We start from the raw sequence: 20,877 nt of genomic DNA on the forward strand, positions 1-20,877 counted from the left end.
GCATGTGGTTTTTGGAAAGCTATGATCAATTGTTTTGTTTTCCGAAACAGTTTTGTTCTGTCAATGTAATACATTAGCACTCTTTTTATGTCTAACGTATGTAATGCCCTTTCTGCTACTGAGTCTGGCTGTGGGAAGAAGACTGGGAGTTTTACCGTTTGATTTAGATGAAACGGTGATATGACTTTTGGTAAGAATTGTGGATTTGTACGGAGAACCACCTTATGTTTATGCATTTGTATAAAGGGTTCTTGAATAGTAAACACCTGTATTTCGCTAACTCTTCTAAGTGAAGTGATGGCTATTAGAAAGGCTACCTTCCAAGTTGGATTTGACAAGAATGCATGGGTTCAAATGGTGGGCCCATGAGTCGTGTTAACACAATAATAAGATTCCACGAAGGCACTGGTGGTGTCCTTGGGGGTATGATTCTTTTTTAGTCCTTCCATAAAGGCTTTAATAACTGGGATTCTAAAAAGCGACCTTGTATGTTTAATTTGCAGATAAGCAGATATTGCAGTGAGATGTATTTTAATGGACGAGAAGGCTAGATTGGACTTTTGTAAGTGTAGTAAGTAACTTACAATGTTTTGTGTGGAGGCATCTAGTGGCGTAATCTGATTAGCTTGGCAGTAACAAACAAATCTTTTCCATTTGTTAGCGTAACAATCTCTGGTTGTGGGTTTTCTTGCTTGTTTAATGACCTCCATACACTCTTTTGAAAGGTATAGATATTCAAATTCTAAGACTTCAGGAGCCAGATTGCTAGGTTGAGCGATGCTGGATTCGGGTGTCTGATCTGTTGTTTGTGTAGTGTTAACAGATCTGGTCTCTTTGGTAGTTTGATGTGGGGTACCACAGATAGGTCCAACAGTGTGGTGTACCACGGTTGGCGAGCCCACGGTGGTGCTATAAGTATTAGTTTGAGTTTGTTTTGACTCAGTTTGTTGACCAGATAAGGAATGAGCAGGAGAGGGGGAAAAGCGTAAGCAAATATCCCTGACCAGCTGATCCACAGAGCATTGCCCTTGGACTGAGGGTGTGGGTACCTGGACGCGAAGTTTTGGCATTTTGCGTTTTCTTTTGTTGAAAATAGATCTATGTTTGGTGTCCCCTAGCGGTAGAAGTGATCTTGTAGAATCTTGGGATGTATTTCCCATTAGTGAGTTTGCTTTTGATCTCGACTGAGATTGTCGGCCAACTGATTTTGAATGCCTGGTATGTATTGTGCTATCAGGCGAATGTTGTTGTAAATTGCCGAATGCCAAATTTTTTGTGCTAAGAGACACAACTGTGTGTCCCCCTGTTTGTTTAGATAATACATTGTTGTCATATTGTCTGTTTTGACAAGAATGTGTTTGTGGGTTAGAAGTGGCTGAAACGCTTTTAATGCTAGAAATACCGCTAGCAGTTCCAAGTGATTTATGTGAAGTAGTTTTTGTTGATTGTTCCATTGACCTTGTATGCTGTGATTGTTGAGGTGTGCTCCCCACCCAATCATGGAAGCGCCTGTTGTGATAATGACGTGAGGCACTGGGTCTTGAAAAGGCCGTCCATTGTTTAAATTTACAGGGTTCCACCATTGAAGCGAAGAGTGTGTTTGTCGGTCTATCAACACTAGATCTTGAAGTTGACCCTGTGCCTGCGTCCATTGTTTTGCTAGACACTGCTGTAAGTGCTGCATGTGTAGTCGTGCGTTTGGGACAATAGCTATGCATGAGGACATCATGCCTAGTAGTTTAATTACAAACCTTACTGTTTATTGTTGGTTTGGTTGCATGCTTGATCTTACATTTTGGAACAACTGAACTCTTTGTGGACTTGGAGTAGCAATTGCTCTTTGTGTGTTGAGTGTTGCTCCCAAGTATTGTTGTATTTGGGATGGTTGTAGATGTGATTTTTGGTAATTTATAGAAAACCCTAGTTTGTGTAGAGTATCTATGATGTATTGCGCATGAAATTGACATTGTTGCTGAGTGTTGGCTTTTATTAGCCAATCATCTAAATATGGGAATACGTGCATGTGCTGTCTCCTTATATGAGCTGCTACTACGGCTAGGCATTTTGTAAATACTCTGGGGGCTGTTGTTATTCCGAACGGTAGCACTTTGAATTGATAATGTTTGCCTTGTATTACAAACCTGAGGTATTTCCTGTGAGATGGATGGATGGGTATGTGAAAATACGCATCCTTGAGATTCAGTGTTGTCATGTATTCCCCTTTTTTAATAAGGGAACTACGTCCTGTAGTGTTACCATGTGGAAATGATCTGATTTGATGAAGAGATTCAGTGTTCTGAGATCTAAGATAGGCCTTAATATTTTGTCCTTTTTTGGAATAAGGAAGTACAGGGAGTAAACGCCTATTCCCTTCTGGTGATAGGGTACTAGCTCTATGGCTTGTTTTTGTAGCAGTGCTTGGACCTCTAATTGTAATAGGTCTAAGTGTTGTGGAGATAATCTGTGCGCTTTTGGTGGAACATCTGGAGGGAATGTTGTGAATTCTATGCAATAACCATGTTGGATAATTGATAGGACCCACGTGTCTGTGGTAATGTGTGTCCAATTGTGGTAGTATTTGGTTAGCCTCCCCCTCACTGGTGACAATTGTTGGGGTAGTGTGACATTGAAGTCACTGTTTGCTAGGGCTTGGTTTGGAGGGCTGGAATTTCCCTCTTCCTCTTAGGAATTGTCCTCTGTAGGAACCACAAAACCCACCCTCTTTGATATTGCGACTGGTAGGTGGGTTTTGTTTGGGTGGTGGATGGTTCAGATGTTTGTTGTCGAAACCCTCCCCTAAACTGTGGTTTCCTAAATGTGCATCTGTACTGTGCGGAGTAGAGCACGCCCATGGCTTTGGCCGTGTCTGTGTCTTTTTTCATCTTCTATATCGCGGTATCCACCTCCGGCCCAAACAACTGATGTTGATTAAATGGCATATTTAGTACCTCTTGTTGTATTTCTGATTTAAATCCAGAACTTCGCAGCCATGCATGCCTTCGAATTGTTACAGCTGTGTTAACAGTCTGTGCTGCTGTATCTGCAGAGTCTAAGGCCGACCGTATTTGATTGTTCTATATGGCCTGTCCCTCTTCAACTACTTGTTGGGCATGTTTTTGGTGTTCCTTGGGCAAATGCTGGATGATGTCTTGCATTTCGTCCCAGTGCGCCCTATCGTAGCGTGCAAGCAGGGCCTGTGAGTTTGCAATTCGCCATTGATTGGCTGCTTGCGATGCCACTCTTTTCCCTGCTGTGTCGAATTTTCGACTTTCTTTATCGGGGTGGGGCATCCCCTGATGATTGTGAATTCGTCCTTTTTCTTGCAGCCCCCACAACCACTGAGTCCGGAGGAAGCTGTTGGATTATAAACACTGGGTCTGACGGGGGCGGTTTATATTTCTTTTCGACCCTTGGCATGATGGCCCTCCCTTTTACAGGCTCTTGGAAGACCTGTTGGGGGTGCTTGAGCATGCCCGGTAGCATTGGTAAAGTTTGGTATGATGCGTGAGTGGATGCCAGAGTGTTGAAAAGGAAGTCATCCTCCACTGGTTCAGAGTGCATTGTTACGTTGTGGAACATAGCTGCCCTGGCTAGTACTTGCGTATATGCTGTACTGTCCTCTGGCGGTGAAGGCTTGTTTGGATAACACTCTGGGCTGTTGTCCGATATAGGTGGGTCGTATAGATCCCAGGGATCCACTTAATCTTGGGTCATCCCAGTATGTGTGGGTGACTGCGCCATCGGTGTACCCACTGGTGACAAGTGTGGTGATTGCAGTGGGGATGGTTGTGGTGAGAACTGTGGTGGTGGTGACTTGTCTCTAACCACTTTGGCTTTCGGTTGCATTTCAGTTTCTTGAAAGGCTAGTTTTCTTTTGGATTTGAGTGGAGGGATGGTTTGTATCTTCCCTGTTTCCTTCTGGATTTCTAACCTTTGTTGTGTTTGGTCATGTTCTTCAACATCCAGATCTTGCTCAAATCTGTGCCTTTCTTTGAGCTGCATAGAAAGCCCTTGCTCTTCAGTGTAGGAAGAGCGTTTTGGCTCCGAAGCTGTTTTTTTCGGTCCCGAAATTCCCAACGAAATTGTCTTTTTCAGTTCCGATTAGCTTTTTCGAGGTTTTCTTGACTCTATAACTCGATGCCGAATTTTTTCGGTACCGGAGTCGGAAGTCTTCGGCAAATCTTTGGCCTTTTTCGGTGCCGATGTTATTTGGTCACCGTCTTTTCTGTGGGTTGAGCCATGGCCTGTTGGTGGTGGCGTCCCCGTGGCCTTGAATTTTTTGGTGTGACCCTGGGTGTGGGGCAGGGCAGGTTTACTCACGCCATCGAGGGTCGATCACCGTCGGATTCATCCGAGTCCGTTTCTTGGATGGAAATTCTCTCTTCCTCCTCGACGCCAAGATCTTGTTTCGGTTTCGATGCCATTTGTAGTCTTCTTGCACGTCGATCTCTTAAGGTTTTCTTCGATCGAAACGCTCGGCAAGCTTCACAAGTATCCTCTCTGTGTTCGGGCGACAAACACAGGTTACAGACCCGGTGCTGGTCTGTATAAGGATACTTTGCGTGACACTTAGGACAGAAACGGAAGGGGGTCCGGTCCATTAGTCTTGGACGACGGGTGTGGTCGGGCCGACCAGGCCTTGATGAAGAGCGGAAGCACCGAAGGGCCGCCGAAGCGGACTTGATGTCGGTGCCAATACACTAAAACTAAACCGGTACCGAATGAGAACAATACCGCCGAATTTTCGATACTTAGCTAACTTTCCCAATTCGAAATACGGAGCGAAGAGTAACACGTCCGAACCCGATGGCGGAAAGAAAACAATCTAAGATGGAGTCAACGCCCATGCGCAATGGAGCCGAAAGGAAGGAGTCACTCGGTCCCGTGACTCGAAAAGACTTCTTCGAAGAAAAACAACTTGTAACACTCCGAGCCCAACACTAGATGGCAGGAACAGTGCACAGCATGTGTATCTGCAGCTACACATGCCATCGAACATATATATGTATACATATAATTATAAATAAAAAATATTATATTTTTACTCTCTTGTAAGCTTTACTTTGTCTACCCATCACCATATGTCATATCTCTATCAATCTATCCTCCATTCCCACTCTGGCCCATCTCAAATCCATTCTACTACTTTCATCTCCTAAATAACCCTGCCTAAGCTCTTCCCTCCTCTTCCACATCTAACTCACCCAAACCTCAGTTTACTACCATGATCTCCCAAACAACCCCACTAAATTATCCCTCATTTATCTCACCTTTAACTCATCCAAAACCCCTCCTGCTACTATGATCTACCTAACCTTTCCACAGACTCTTCCCTCCTCCATCCTCCCTTTACTCATCCCAAGCTGATACCCTATTACTATAAACTCCCAATTACCACTTCTGGATTCTTCCCTCCTCCACCGCTCCTTTACTCCAGTCAATCCAACTAACAAACTCACATATCCGCGGCTCAAATTAACTCATAATAATACTAACACTGTACTCATATTTCCCTTTACTAATCCACCACTAATTCCTTTTGGGTTCCAGAGTAGCGTTTTACTCACCGAAAAGCGCCTTGACGCCTCATCAGGGGTAGTAAGCGATATATAAATACTATTACAATACAATACAATGTTCCTGGCCTTCTGAAGGAACTAGGTCTGTATAGAAGGGAGCACAGGCACTAAACAATCACAGGCGAAACGAATGCAGTCACAAAGGAAAAAGAAGATGCTAACAATAGAAAGGAAAGGAAACAGAACATGAAAACTAAAAGTTAAAGAGGGAAAATAACAGCATCACAGGGGAAAAATTAGAGATTAACCAAGGGGAAAGAGAGAGTCATGGGGCGTGGGAGAGTGGGGGGTTGGGGGAGGGTGGAAGTGAGTCAGATGGGAAATGTAAGGGAGGCACCCTTACAAGTAAGAGTAAATCAGGGGAAATGGGTCACAGAGAAATAAGGAATCGACAGGGAAAAAAGGATTCAGAGGTTTAGGTAGAAAGGGGAGGAGTGGCATGAAAAAATGGGTAAACAGAAGAAACAAAGCAATTTCAAAGGATTATTTAGCTGGAAAAAAGGGGAAATGAGGGAGCGGCGTAGGGAAAAAGAGGGCATCACTCCAGAGTAAAGTGAAGCCACACAAGACAAGCGTAGAAAGTGGAAATGAGACTGGGTAGATCCAAGATCTGAAAAAAATGCAAAAAATGTGGTGGAAGGGACGGGACCAGTAACAAAATGGCCTCTCTCCCGGATACTGACATGGAATGGTTGTTCCGTAGCGGCTGGGATCTGACAGGATCAGTTTGTTTTTCAGGCTCCGGCGCCCGACTCCCTGTGCTCCAATCAGAATGAGAGTCTTCCTCCGGAACGGTGGCATGCGGGCCACCTCCTCATAAATCAGAAGCTCGTGTCTATCAAACTCTGCAGAAAAAGAAGAAAAACAAGCATTTGCAATGCAATCGGTCATGCATTTGTGAAAGTTAGAGCTCCTGGCGCTGAAAATTTAATTTTTTTACTTTTGTTTTTTTTGTATGCAATGGAGTGATTATATTTTCATAGCGCTATTGCCATTCGTATGACCTTGAGGCGCTGGAGAACACGAAAATGGGAAATAAGTTATGGGGGAGGGGGAGACAAAAGTAATAAGGTGGCTGAGAGAAAAAAGGAAAGTAACAAAGTCCTGAAAAAACGAACACTCATAGAGAATGCTACGTTAAATTAGCATGAGAAATGTAATCAGGAACAACATGGTTACGTTTATGCTTTTACTCTTATAATTGCTGGCTGAAAAAACACATTTCCAGTTCTAAAGTGGCCGAAGCGGGGAAAGGGTGCAGTACCACAGGCTGTCACTAGGTATCCCTTCCAACATCTTTTAGCCACATAAGGTACTGCACCCTGTAATCTTGAATTCCACACAACCTCAATGACTTTTGGGAGCCGTGCTGAAAAGTGAAGCGTGGCGTCTGCTTCTTTTAAAGCGCTTAATGGAGCCCTGTGGCTGTCTGAAAGCTCTGGTCTAGGGATAAGGGAGTAGAATCAAAGGTTTCAAAAACACACAACAATTACCCAATAAAACAATTGTTATAAAAAGGCACGCATATTACGATTACAGATTCAAAGTAGTTCTTTAAAATGGCGTAATAAAACATGAAATAGCAGAGAAAGCACTTCTGACAAAAACACAGAAGTAGAGGCATTATAAATGTGGTTGTACCAAGCATATGAAAGAAAGTCGCTGTTGTGTGAATTAATTATTTTTTAAAAGTTAAACAGGTGACATTTTTGAACTTTGAAACAGAACTAATCCCATACATGTACTATGTAGACATATGGTAAATACTGCCTAGGCTTAAGACAATCAAAGTGAAAATAAAGCCTTTGAAATAGTGTTAAATGTGCCTGGCTCTTCCATGTCTGAAGAGCTTATCTTGGAGCGACAAACATTGCCAAAGATTGGGCTGTAAACAGGCTGTTAACAATTTAAACTGGCCTAAATCACTCTATGTTACAGCGACGCTAACACAGAACAAGAGGCTGCCATGCTGTGTGATAAAGCACAGCGGCCGTGAAGCACCCAAGAGTGTGTGAATAAAGCCCTAGGACAGGGGGAATGGGAGGGCGGTAAAAGAAATAGTACCTGATCAAAGGGGATGCCACTAATTAAGGGGAATTAATCTGTAGTTGAGCGGTGCTCCTCAGCTACAAATGCAAGTGATGTATTGGGTGCACCAACCAATCAAGAGCCAGCAAAGAAGAGTGACGCTGAAGTCAACCTATGGGAAGCAGCAGGTGGGATCAAAGCCATTTTAGTAAATACAACGTGTCTTGCTGACAGCACATGCACACTGCTAGGCTGGATCTAAAAAGGATGATGTAGGGAAGCAGACCCAAAACCCACAAAAGAAAGACCGTTATCCCCCCAAACAAAGATGTGACCTTCCACCCAATACAACACCTCTGTAGCTAGAACCCATAATTACTCCCAGAACAACACATCACCCACTCATAGAAAGGCTGTCAAACTTTGAAGATCTACCATTCCCCCTTCTCAGAAGAGGAAGAGTATAAGTTGCTCATTGTAGTGACTTCAGTGCTCCTACTCAACAACTTCTCTTGTGTAAATGATATCCATCCCTAGCCACACAGGAAGCCTTAGCACAAACCACTTAATATCACATGTGGACTTCACACCAGCGTTTTTCTTTCCATCTAGCACTGATAGTCTATAGGGGAAGACTTTTGTGAGGAAGACATGGTTGCTAGGTGAAGGGGATCTGTTGATCAATGTGAATCAGAATTCTTTGTACAAAGGTTAGGGCCAAAACAGGTGAAAAGGAGTATGCCTGCACAAAGACCTTCATATCCCCAAAGTAAAAAAGGAGAGCAAACTGACCACTGACACTGCCTGTGCCCCTTTCCCTCACAAATTAATGATTGATGATAGAAATCAGGACCAAAATCTCATGTTTTAATGGGAAGCCTAAAACATGTAATTGTATCTTTCTCACATGGAGCTGTGCCACTGTTATTTCATGAATAGAGGGGACCAGGGTGAATATCTTTCCACCCAAAGAGAACAAGTAATGCATTGCATTGTGTCCCATAGACCTTTGCCCCACTCTCCTGATTATAAATTTGTGATCCACAAGTGCCAGACCAACTCCCCATGCAAAAGTATCCAGCTTGCTTCCAATGTATCAACAAACCCATGTGTCCAAGTTCTAGTAAGCTCGATGTAGGCAAGGGAATGATGGAATACTATCTGGTTGGAAGATCTAACATGGAATTAGAGGATGAGTAGAGTTAAGAATGCGAGATTAGAATGCTGGACAGCTGCTTAGGGTTGAACTGAGGATGTGACTTTGCTCTGGCGAGCGTCTGTGAAGCTTCTGTTGTGAATCCATAATAAACCTGTTGCTGATTTTGCCAGATCTTGGATTGCTTTCTCTTCAATGCAAGCTTCTCTTCTATTTGATGCCAAGAATCTTAGCTCCTGTACCCCCCATTGTGGCATCTGCATGCTAGTCATTAGAATCCCTGGGAATGCTCAATTTGTGTTGATATCCACACCAGAGAGATAGGAATTCCTGGTTCCAGGGCTTAGACTATCTTCAGGTCGCTGGCTACAGGGGTGGAATTTGCAGTGCAAGGAACTGCAGTTGATTCAAGGCCATACTGGAATCAGAAGCTAGGCTTGCAAACACTAGGACCCAGTCCACAGAGTCAGCGGTGGGGCTGGCGCAGCCACTTTTGAGGAAGAACGAAGATCAGTCTATGACATAAAAACTGCAAATGCTGCATGAATATTCAAAGAGTACCCTCCTTCTGCTAAGGATTTTGGTGTTCAAGCACATGCTAGGATGGTGATGGAGCCTTAGCAGATGTCACCAGGTACACCAATGAGACAAAATACTACACAACATGTTCAATGTGCTGTAGTCCATGCATCCAGATATAAGGTACTGAAATTCAGCTTAATCAGGATTAAATGTGATCTGTGAGCTACGATCTCTGCTCCAACATGTTTTGGAGGTGAAATCCAAGGGTCCTTTGGAGTTAATGTGCTTTTCACATCCCATCCATAGGCGCCTGAACAAAGTGGAATGTGAAACTTTGAGAGGGTCAAGATCTGGCAATTCCTTTAACCACATCCACCAACAACTAATCTAGACTTGCACGACACACCGTGTGGCAGGGTCATTACGATCCAGGTAAGTCACATCAATCCCAGTCTTACCAGAAGCAGCAGGCACACTCTCTAAGGAGGTAAGGGATCTTGGATTTCCAGATACCTTAGGCCCCTCTGGCCAAGCCTTAGGAGTGTGACTGTAAGTTCTAGATCTTCTATGAGGCCAACGAGTCATCAGAGCTCTCCAACTGATCCTTATACAAACAGTAGGTAAGTGGGAAGAGTGGAGGTAGATTTTCAGCAGTAACACTTTCAAATATATATAGGACTTGGGCACTCTGGTCGCATTGGAACCTAAGTGCTTGTAAACCAGTACTCAGGATGGAGGGATACCCAACACTGAGGGGCGACACATGACCAGCTTCTACTGGTCCTTCCTATATCAATGGAGTAGCCACAGTCTTACAGTTCGGGCTAGCAATTGCCATTTCTGCTCTTGATACAGGATGTAACCTTCAAATGTGAACTTCAACTCAACTGACTTTAATTCGTGGACGAGCAAATGCTCACCAGTACATACTGTTGTGGTGCTTAGATATTCCATCCTGCCACATTTGGTCAGGTTTCACCTGTTTTTTTCCATTGCTATAGTGAATGATTGTGGTCCATTTTTCTAGTGAGGATTTATCATACATAGAGGAACAGGGCTAAGGTCACTGGACTAGAAATGCCGCAACTAATGTAAGAATATTCCTTTACTCGTAGAGGAAAACATATTGAAAATAATACCTCTTTAGTGCCAGGAGAACTTACCAGCATTTTTGGTTGTCAGATACATCATTCTCTTCTTCTTTTTTCCACTGATACTTCCGCACAGAGCTCCTGCAACGGGTAAAGCAAGATCTTAAAGCAGATGTAAACACCAGTTCAACAATTCCAAAACTAGTCCCAGCTTCCATCCAAGAAAGGCATGCTTAAGGAAACCTGCTTTGACGTTCTACAAAAAGCTTTACATTTATTCATATCCATTCATAAATAAACCTTTGCCCATGAAAGGCCAGTAAGGCTGCATGGGGGTCTCGTGAGCAGATTTGAAAAATGTTATATTTGAGAGAAGAAGCACAGGCTGTCACCGTATTAATATTATTCATGCATATATTATATTTTCTGTTTTTTATGAGTGCCTGGCAGCTGCAAAGAGCTGCTAGGCAACTGGCTCTAATATTTGTGGTTCACACTCGTGTGTAGATTATTTTTTAAGGGTAATTTCCTCTACATTTTCCCCTGTTAATGTATTATTCTAACACGGCCACCTGTCTTTTTAGAACAGTAAATGAAAAAATGACAGCCTGCATCACAACGCATGTAGAAGCATCACCTAGCATATAATATTATATTATTATACACAAATGTGATGAATGCATCGTGGCATAACATGTGTCTCAGTGGCCATCATAGAATTGGCTTTCTGCAACAGAAGTCTCATTCCAAGCTTACCAGCTATGCGTGCGTGCCCACCTGGGTGCATGCACACCCTGCAATTGCCAAAAAAATGCATTAGCAAGGCTGAGAGATTGGTGTCTTAGAACTTTGTCAATGCTTGTTTACATCGTTATCAGTTCCCTAAACCTTTGGCCTGTGAGGAGGCTTCTGCATGGTAAGTGTTAATAGACTGATACCAGCCAGTGCTCTTTGAATACACTGTAATATAATATGCTAGCTAGTTGGGAAATAGAATGTTTCTAGGTCATTTACAATGTAAAGAGGGAAGGCTGAATGGCAGGAGGAGACTGGGCAGCGGTTGGAGCAGTTGGATGAGACCTTCTGTAAAGAATAAACTTTTACTTCTCTTATCTCCTGAGTATTTGTACCCTCACCTTGTTACACATACGCCATCAATCTGTTGTGCAATCACAACGTTTTAGTCATAAACTAAAGCTATTATCAGTGCTGTTCCACAGAAAGTTTTAAAGGAGTGGTGAATACTCAGGCAGCTGGACTGCCCAGCTTGGTGTGGAGGAGGCAACACTTAAGGCCCGCTGGCGGAGGACAGTGACCTTCATTTATTGAGCCCTGCTAATGTGGAAGGACTTCAGGCATGATTTAGAGTGACGGATATCCCGTTCGCCATATTAGGAGTCCATTATATCCTACCCTATTATATACTACAGAGTAACCTGTCTGCCAAACTCCAAATCAGGCCCCATATCTCCATTGTAGCTCCCAAAATGTTGATGGGCGAACACCAATTCTGGAGGTGCTGGGGCCATGACAGCGCATGGTCTTCCTGATGAAAGAACTAGCAACATATCCTTCGCCATCCTCAAAATGATGTTGGGAACGCAAACGTGGGCAGAAGGGACACATGCCATATTTCAGCACATGCCCCATTACTATCCACCTCTATATCAGATTCTACGCCTCTGAAAGATATATATTTCACTTAGATTTTGTATAATAAGGTTTAAGCATAGGCAAAGGAGTCGGAGCACTATACATACTCGGATGTTATCAGAAGCAATAATGAGTTCACATAACAATAAGACACATAGACAAACATGTAATGAGAGACTCTTTAGGTAATTACACAGGTACATCAAGCTAGTGTACAAAAGATGTTAAATATAAATACATAAGGAGACCGAAACTTCAAAGGGTTAACCACCACAAATGCTCAAAAATGGACTTACTTGTCAAACCTTTCTTGGAAGGAAAAGAATCTTAACGGTCAAATGATATGCGTTTGGGGGGTTGCCCTATTTGTCACAAATCACAACTTGTTAATGGTGTATTTTTTCTGCGGTCATTGTGTGACAGAGAACTTGTGCTGTTAATCTGACCCTATACAGACATTGTGTTTAATTACAGTAATACTTATTAAAAAGGAATACAGGTGCACGCCGACTAATATCATTGACATACCTATACAGTATTGATGTAATAATTGATATATTGTTTGGTTTGAAATAGTTTATGTATGGATTGGGTGCTAGTGCACATCGAAATCGTTATCGAGAATAAACAGAAGAAAAATGTTCTCCTCCTTCATAGGGCAATTTGTGTTGACATATATCTCTACCAAGTTCCCTGGGGGATTTCTAGGTAGCCCTATTATTTGGTTCTCTAATCAGGAGGTCTGCACTGGAGAAGAAATGAGAGCTATAATAAGGGGTGTAGCTTCGGGTGATGGGGGTGTGTGTTTAGGGTATTACAGAACCCTAATAAATGTATTTTGTGATAAATAGCTGGGTGCAGGTGCTTTCAGTCGGGTATGGTGAGGTATAGGATTTCGTCAGGAATGTTTACACACACAGACGAAAACAAACACACACTTTCTCCCTCTCTCTGTTTGGAAAGAATTAAAAAATGTTGGTTATTTCACAAAATAGTATGCTTTCTCACACTTAGTTACCTCAACAATCCTCATTCCTCTCCCTTTCCACTAGTGATAGTGATAGTGACTGGACGTATAAAACACTCGGCTATTCAAGAGTCTCCCGGCGCTAAGGGCCTCATAAGTAAATACATTTACAAAACAAAAAGCCAGGTCTTAAGCTTTTTCTTAAAGACAGCCTCCACTGTGGTTTGACGCAAGTCAAGGGGTGAGGTGTTCCAGCTATACAGACCAAGGAAAGAGAAGCACCGAGCGCCTGCCATATTCAGATGTATTTTAGGCACCTTAGCCAGATAATTAGTAGAAGCTCGTAAGACTCTCCCAGGTTAATACAACTAATTCTGGCTCATAAACACGCAGGACCAGATCTACCACCTAAGCCCTGCTCATTAGCCCTGCTTGTCGTATAACGAATGTTGACATTATGTGCCAGCGTGATCATTAGGAAATCAGAAACTTACACCACCCAGATCTTACAGACCAAGCTACGCCCTTGGATACAAGTGATAATAGCAATCATCCTGAAGAGAGTAAAGGCCAGGTATGATCTCCTGCTTGCCAATACGGTCGATGATGGAGACATCACTGTGTGTGAGGATATTTGTTATACCTTCACTGATGGTGTTATTATATTTGTTTCAGCGTTAACTGAAGTTGAAGATGGCGCTCATTCACAGCTTCGGAGCATTTTACAATAGGTGCTGTTCTCATGTGGGCATCTCCAGTTTCACCCTCTACTTCAGTGTCATAGGAGTTCAAGATTTCTGGCAGATAACGTTCTGCTTGGTGAGTATTCCAACTTTTCACCCAGTCTTGGATCATGCATGCCTGGCACGGCTCATTTCTTGTAGAGACCTGAGGGACCACGTTTACAGACTTTCAACAGTGGAGTTTTGCGCTCACTGTTAGGCAAAACACCTGTAGCATACTGAAAACTCGAAATCATCAAGGAAGAAAGAAAACCCAGTAATTACCAGAGCAATGTCAGAACTGTCTGATTCACAAAACAGTTTAAAGCATTTTAGGGTAGCATATCACAATTTTTATTAACAAATACTGCTTGTGCAATAAACAATTCTTAAACTGTGGGTGAAATGCAGAACAGTAATAAAGCAAAGCTGTCATTCAGAGTTAGCCATGTGTATCAATTTCTACCTTCACACAAATTGGCCTCTTTTGGGCTGCACTGACCCCTCCGCCCCTCTGACCTGGCTACTGATATTTTAAAAGTAAGTGTACACTTAGCTTTATTTTAGTTTTACTAGCTTCTTTGCTTTTATCTCTTATTAACCACTATTTTATTAACAAGCCACAGCTTCCTTCACTAGTGTCAATGGTTACATGAGGTCTCTTTTTTTCTACTGCTAACATCTTACAGTAAGCATGCTTCTGTTGTTAAGCATGCTCTTTGGGTTAAAATATTGTAATTTAGCTTTCTGTCAGTGTCCGGCGACTTTTGTCCTGAAGCAACAAAAAAAACAAGCATTTGCAATGCAACAGGTCTCGCATTTGTGGGACTTCAAGCTATTGGCATTGTAAATGACAATCGTTTTTGAATATGTGTTTTGGTTTAGAGTGTGGGGGATGTATGTCGTGTGGAGTTGAAATTTGTAGTTTGAATTGCAATTGTTAGTTGTGGAATTTTGCGGGGTGGAATTGTGTGGTCTGGAGTGTATTTCTGTAGTGGAATTATGTGGCATGGTGAATATATAGGGGTGAGAGCTGTATAGAATAGATAGAAAGGAAGATCAAGAGTTCTAGCAGTAAATGCCTAATTGAGACAAGTTTGCTTTTGCATAGTGAAAGGACATAAAGTCACTTTCCAGAGTGCATCTAACTTTTATTAAGTTTGTGCTTTTAAGCTCATCGCTTAAAGAAGAACGCTACTATTATCCTTTGCTTTATTTTACTAATCTGTGAAAAACAATTTTTAAATAAAGTAAACAGGTGGAAATAAGTCCCTATATATTGAGTGATATAGGTTTCAGGGATATAATTCCGTATGCAGTATAAGAGGTTAATTTAAGGTGAGTCACTCACTTTACATTGTCTGAAGGCGGGTTTTAGGAAACTTTACCCCCTAAACCATTTAGAAGAAAGCAGCAGGAAAGAAATCAGTACATATGATTGAAGGTGTGACATTGAAAAGGATAACACAACAAGGGGGCCTTGTCAAGCAGAGAAGTTAAAATACTTCAAATCTGCAACAAACCTCACTTTGGGAGACAGTTCTTCTGAATTATATATACGAAGGCACCTAATAATTTATATGCAGGGTTATTACAGCTAACATCTTACCAATGGCCTGGTTTCTGAAGCCATCAGAAAGGTATTGGAGGGAGGGGGCAGTGGAAGAAGCGATTTGGTGGAGGATCCCTGCAGCCCTCCAGGAAAGAAAGGTCTTGGCAAGATTGGCTAGTCTGAACAAAATAGACTTTGTGGATAACACCACATTCCATGAGTAGGATTAAGTGTAGATTGATCTGTCAGAGATTTTTAGGAAGGTTTTGTTTTGATGTGGAATAGTAGAAAGTCAATTACTGGTCGTATTGGTAGAGGTACAGTTATAAAGCTGATGAGCATTGCTTAGAAACGTAATACATATATATATGTACACTGTATGTAGTTTATATGCTGATGATTATTGCTTGCATGCTGACTATGGGGGTCATTCTGACCCCCGCCGGCGGCGGATGCCGCCGGCCTGGCGGGAACCGCCAGAAGACCGTACCGCGGTCGAAAGACCGCGGCGGTCATTCTGAGTTTCCCGCTGGGCTGGCGGGCGACCGCCAGAAGGCCGCCCGCCCGCCCAGCGGGAAACCCCCTTCCACGAGGATGCTGGCTCCGAATGGAACCGGCGGAGTGGAAAGGGTGCGACGGGTGCAGTTGCACCCGTCGCGATTTTCAGTGTCTGCTATGCAGACACTGAAAATCTTTGTGGGTCTCTGTTAGGGGGCCCCTGCAGTGCCCATGCCATTGGCCATGCCATTGGCATGGGCACTGCATGGGCCCCCAGGGGCCCCACGACACCCGTTCCCGCCAGCAAGGTTCTGGCGGTCAAAACCGCCAGAACCAGGCTGGCGGGAAGGGGGTCAGAATCCCCATGGCGGCGCTGCCTGCAGCGCCGCCATGGAGGATTCCTCAGGCCAGGGGAAAACCTCCGGGAAACCGCCGGTATCCCTTTTCTGACCGCGGCTTTACCGCTGCGGTCAGAATTGGCCTGGATGCACCGCCAGCCTGTTGGCGGTGCATCCGCGGTCCCCGGCCCTGGCGGTCTATGACCCTATATGTTTTATTATTATATATATTTTCTTTCTCTAGAAATTTCCCAAAAGAGACCGGCACTCCAGATGTGGTTCAGTAATTTAATTATTTAATCAGGCCTAGGTATAAACATCATGTGACCAAGACTTGTTGTAGCTAAAATGTGTAAATGTTTATACCTTGTCCTGAATTCATGAATTTACAGAACCACCTTTAGAGTGCCAGCCTTTCTTTGGGAATTTTTGAGACCAACAGGATATTTGGCAGCGTGGTCGGCAGCCACTCCATTCATCGAGCACCACCAGCCTTTTGGAGCCCGCAGGCAATTGCCATTCATATATATATATATATATATATATATATATAGAGAGAGAGAGAGAGATAGAGAGAGAGAGAGAGAGAGAGAGAGAGAGAGAGAGAGAGATGCAGCAGTAAATGCCTAATGGAAACAAGTTCGCTTTTGCACAATGAAAGGTTACAAAGTGACTTTCAAGATCGTATTTAACTTTTATTTAGTTAGTGCTTTCAAGTTTATCACTTAGAGAAAAACGCTACTATTATCCTTTGTTATTTTTTCACTAATCTGTGAAAAACAATTATAAAATAAAGCAAACAGGCCGAGTAATAAAACAGCCTACTCTATATAATAAACATTTTTTTCCACAGATTAGTAGCACAAACAAAATAATAATGTTACAGTTTTTCTGAAAGCAATGAGCTTAAAACCACAAACGAATTAAAAAAGCACAAAGTAAATAAAAGTCAAACGCCCTCAGGAAAGTGATACTTTGAAGACGTTAAAACAGTAAACTGTTAAGAGTATTGGAACAGCCTATATATATAGTAAAATAAAATGTTTACCCACGGATTAGTGAAACAAACCATGGGCTAATAGTACAGTTCTTTTTAGAGTCAGAAAACGTACATAATAAGCAACAAAACAGTGTTAAGTCATACTTTATTTATAAAGGAGAAAAATGACCTGAATAAAAAGCAAAGCAGAGAAACACACAGCAGATACAGCAGGAGTGCAAGCTTCACTCACACACAGAGCAGATACAACACAGACATCAGCTTCCCTCACACAAAGCAGATACAGCACAGCAGCAGCACAAGCTTCCCTCACACACACACAAGATACAGCACAAGCAGCAGCAGTGCAATCTTCTCTCTCACACAGCAGATATGCCACAGGCACCAGTGCATGCTCCCTCACAGAGAAGGTATAATGCACGCTTCACTCACACACAGCAGATACAGCAAAAGCAGCAGCAGTGTAAGCTTCCCTCACACACAACAGATACAGCACAGCAGCAGTGCAAGCTTCCTTCACATAGCGGATACAGCACAGGCAGCAGCAGTGCAAGCTTCCCTCACACACACAGCAGACACAGTATAGGCAGCAGTGCAAGCTTCACTCACACACAGAGCAGATACAACACAGGCAGCAGCAGTGCAAGCTTCCCTCACACACAGCAGATAAAGCACATGCAGCAGCAGTGCAAGCTTCTCCCACACAGCAGATACGCCACAGCCACCAGTGCATGCTCCCTCACAGAAAAGGTCCAATGCAAGCTTCATTCACACACAGAAGATACAGTACAGGCACCTGTGCAAACTTCACTCACACACAGCAGATACAGCAAAAGCAGTGGCAGTGCAAGCTTCCCTCACATACAACAGATACAGCACAGCAGGAGTGCAACTTTCCCTCCCAGAGAATGTACAATGCAAGCTTCCCTTACGCAAGGAACAGATACAGTGCATGCAGCAATGCAACACACACCAGATACAGCACAGCAGCAGTGCAAGCTTCCCTCACAGAGAAGGTGCATTGCAAGAATCCCTCACAGAGAAGGTACAATGCAATTGTCCCTCGAACAGAAGGTACCATGCAAGCATCCCTCACATACAGCAGATAGAGTACACACAACAATGCAAGCTTCACTCACTCACAGAGCAGATACAGCACAGGCAGCAGCACTGAAAGCTTCCCTCACACTGAGCACATACAGTACAGAACTGCAGCAGTGCAAGCTTCTCTCAAACACAGAGCAGATACAGCACAGGCAGCAGCAGCACAAGCTTCCCTCACACACAGCACATACAGCATAGCTGCAATGCAAGCTTCCATTACATACACAGCAAATACAGCCAAGGCAGCAGCAATGCAAGCTTCCCCTAAACACAACCGATACAACACAGCAGCAGTGCAATTTTCCCTCACCCACAGTGCAGATACAGCACATTAGCAGTGCAAGCTTTCTTCCCACAGCAGGTACCACACAGGAGGCAGCAGTGCAAACTTCATTCACACACAGAGCAGATACAGCACAGGCAGGAGCAGTACAGGCTTCTCTCATGCACAGCAGATGCAGCACATCAGAAGTGCAAGCTTCTCTCACACACAGCAAATACACCACAGGAAGCAGTGCATGCTTCCTCACAGAGAAGGCACAATGCAAGCTTCCCTCACAGACAGCAGATACAGTACAGGCAGCAGTGCAAGCTTCACTCACACACAGAGTGAATACAGCACAGACATCGGCAGTGCAAGTTTCCCTCACACACAGCAGATACAGCACAGGCAACACCGATGAAAGCTTCACTTACACACAGCACATACACCACAGCAGCAATGCAAGCTTCCCTTACGCACACAGCAGATACAACAAAGGCAGTAGCAGTGCAAGTTTACCTCACACAAAACAGATACAGCACAGCAGCAGTGCAATCTTCCTCACACACAGCACAGATACAGCAAAGCAGCAGTGCAAGCTTCCCTCACACAGCAGATACAGCACAGGCAACAGTCCAAGCTTCACTCACACACAGCAGACATAGCACAGTAGCAGTGCAAGCTTCCTTCACACCCAGTGCAGCTACAACGCAGCATCAATGCAAGCTTCTCTCACACGCAGCAAATACAGCACATAAGCAGTGCAAGCTTCCCTCTCAGAGAATGTGCAATACAGGCTTCCCTTATACAAAGAACAGATGTAGTTCATGCAGCAGCGCAAGCCTCCCACACACAGACACACACACACACACAAGAAACAGCACAGCAGCAGTGACCCCAGGGAGGACAATCAGCGTTGGATGGGAAAGGATCTAATACGACATTGGGGTCAGTCTTGGAAGCCTGAGCTTGATTGGAGGATTAGCGGGGGCTAATTTGGGAAGATGGTGAGTCCGAGGGTGCGGGACGAGGTCAGAGAATTTGGAGAGGGAGGTGCAAGGTACCACCACAAAGGCAAGGTTCTGAGGCTCAGGGTGCCCCTACCAAGCATTATTTTATATCGCCCATCGGCCTGCACAAACAAGGGTGATGTTAGCCAGCTGGTTTCTTGCCATTACTCAAGTTGTGTACATTTGGTCTAATAAAAGCCAACTCTGGTGTGCCGTAGGGCACTACAAGGCTTTGGCCCTCTATGCTGATGAGGCGGGACAAGTCTGAGAACCCTTTTTAATAACATCTACATGCTTGGTGAGTTAAATCGTGTGCCGCCAATAAGTTTAAGTGTAGCGCATACCAAGCTACCCAGATTTGAGGAGGCTGCCTTTCTTTGCAGGTAGCCTTGAGGCCGAATAGTCCCTTTGTAGTAGTCCCATAAACAGAACACCCATCTCACAACGGATGTGCATGCACTGAGGACGAATGGAGTAAAAACATAGCAACACAGCACTACACCTCGTTCTACAACATAATAAACTAAAGTGTGCTAGGTTTTCAGTGCTGTATGTAAACCTAGGTAAATCACAGGATGAGCAGCACAAACTCATCTTCTGGGTGCACAAATTGATTCAGTTGCCTTTCATTCCTAAGTGGTAGCACTGGAGTGTAACTAACCCACCCGCAAGATTGGCTTCTGAAGTCCTTGCACAGCTGAGAACTGGGGGGGGCACGGGGTGGCGGTCAGCGGTGACTGGCGCTGGTGGGGTTACATGCAGGGCTATATATGTAGGGTGAGCAAAGGAAACTGAGGGAGAATACGATACACAGGGAGAAAATGGGAGGGATCAGGTTAAAGGAAGGATGAAATAGATAAGGAGTGACAGAGATAGAGGAATGAAAGAAGAGTGGGAGGCAAATTGACAAAAAAATGAATTTAAAAACACAGCAATATCTTTGCGATAAAGTATCTTCAAAAAACGCTGCAACAGTTTATTGAAAAGGCTGCAGGACATTACAATGACACTAAAAATGTAGAAGAAGCTACATTATGCTAACACAGACGTCTGAGTCCTGATGCTAGAAAGGATTGGTTTGTTATTCCTGGGGATTTGGTGGTGCAGAGTCTTTATCTTTACTGACCTGACAGAAGGCAATGAAAACAGTGCAGTTAGGATAGCATCGCCTCACCCCCTTCCCACACACCTAAGTTATCTACAGGAGTTTAGTTAAATAGGTTGTAAGGCCTGCAGGAGGCCTGTAGGACACGTTCAGCAGAACTGTGAACTGCTGTTGGGACAGAGAATGAAGCGTAAATATAGTGTTATCAGTAAGACATCTTGTTTCTAGTCATAGTCATATGGAGTAGCTTCACATTCCCCTCACCCCTCCCAGAGCTGAAGGCTGGTTGC

The 20,877-nt window shown here is 43.7% G+C and overlaps 1 protein-coding gene across 8 annotated transcripts in view; it reads right to left on the bottom strand.

Annotated features, from left to right (window-relative positions):
* Positions 1-20,877, bottom strand: part of MPP2 (MAGUK p55 scaffold protein 2) — a 382,718-nt gene that overhangs the window by 33,802 nt on the left and 328,039 nt on the right. For all 8 annotated transcript variants that reach the window (XM_069237839.1, XM_069237838.1, XM_069237836.1 and 5 more), the window contains 2 exons: positions 10,449-10,517; positions 6,263-6,424 (listed from right to left, as the gene is read on the bottom strand). In XM_069237839.1, coding sequence (XP_069093940.1) covers positions 6,263-6,424; positions 10,449-10,517 — 231 coding nt within the window. The remainder of the gene's footprint in view (positions 1-6,262; positions 6,425-10,448; positions 10,518-20,877) is intronic.

Source organism: Pleurodeles waltl, chromosome 6, assembly GCF_031143425.1.
Source record: "Pleurodeles waltl isolate 20211129_DDA chromosome 6, aPleWal1.hap1.20221129, whole genome shotgun sequence".
NCBI classification, from domain to species: domain Eukaryota; kingdom Metazoa; phylum Chordata; class Amphibia; order Caudata; family Salamandridae; genus Pleurodeles; species Pleurodeles waltl.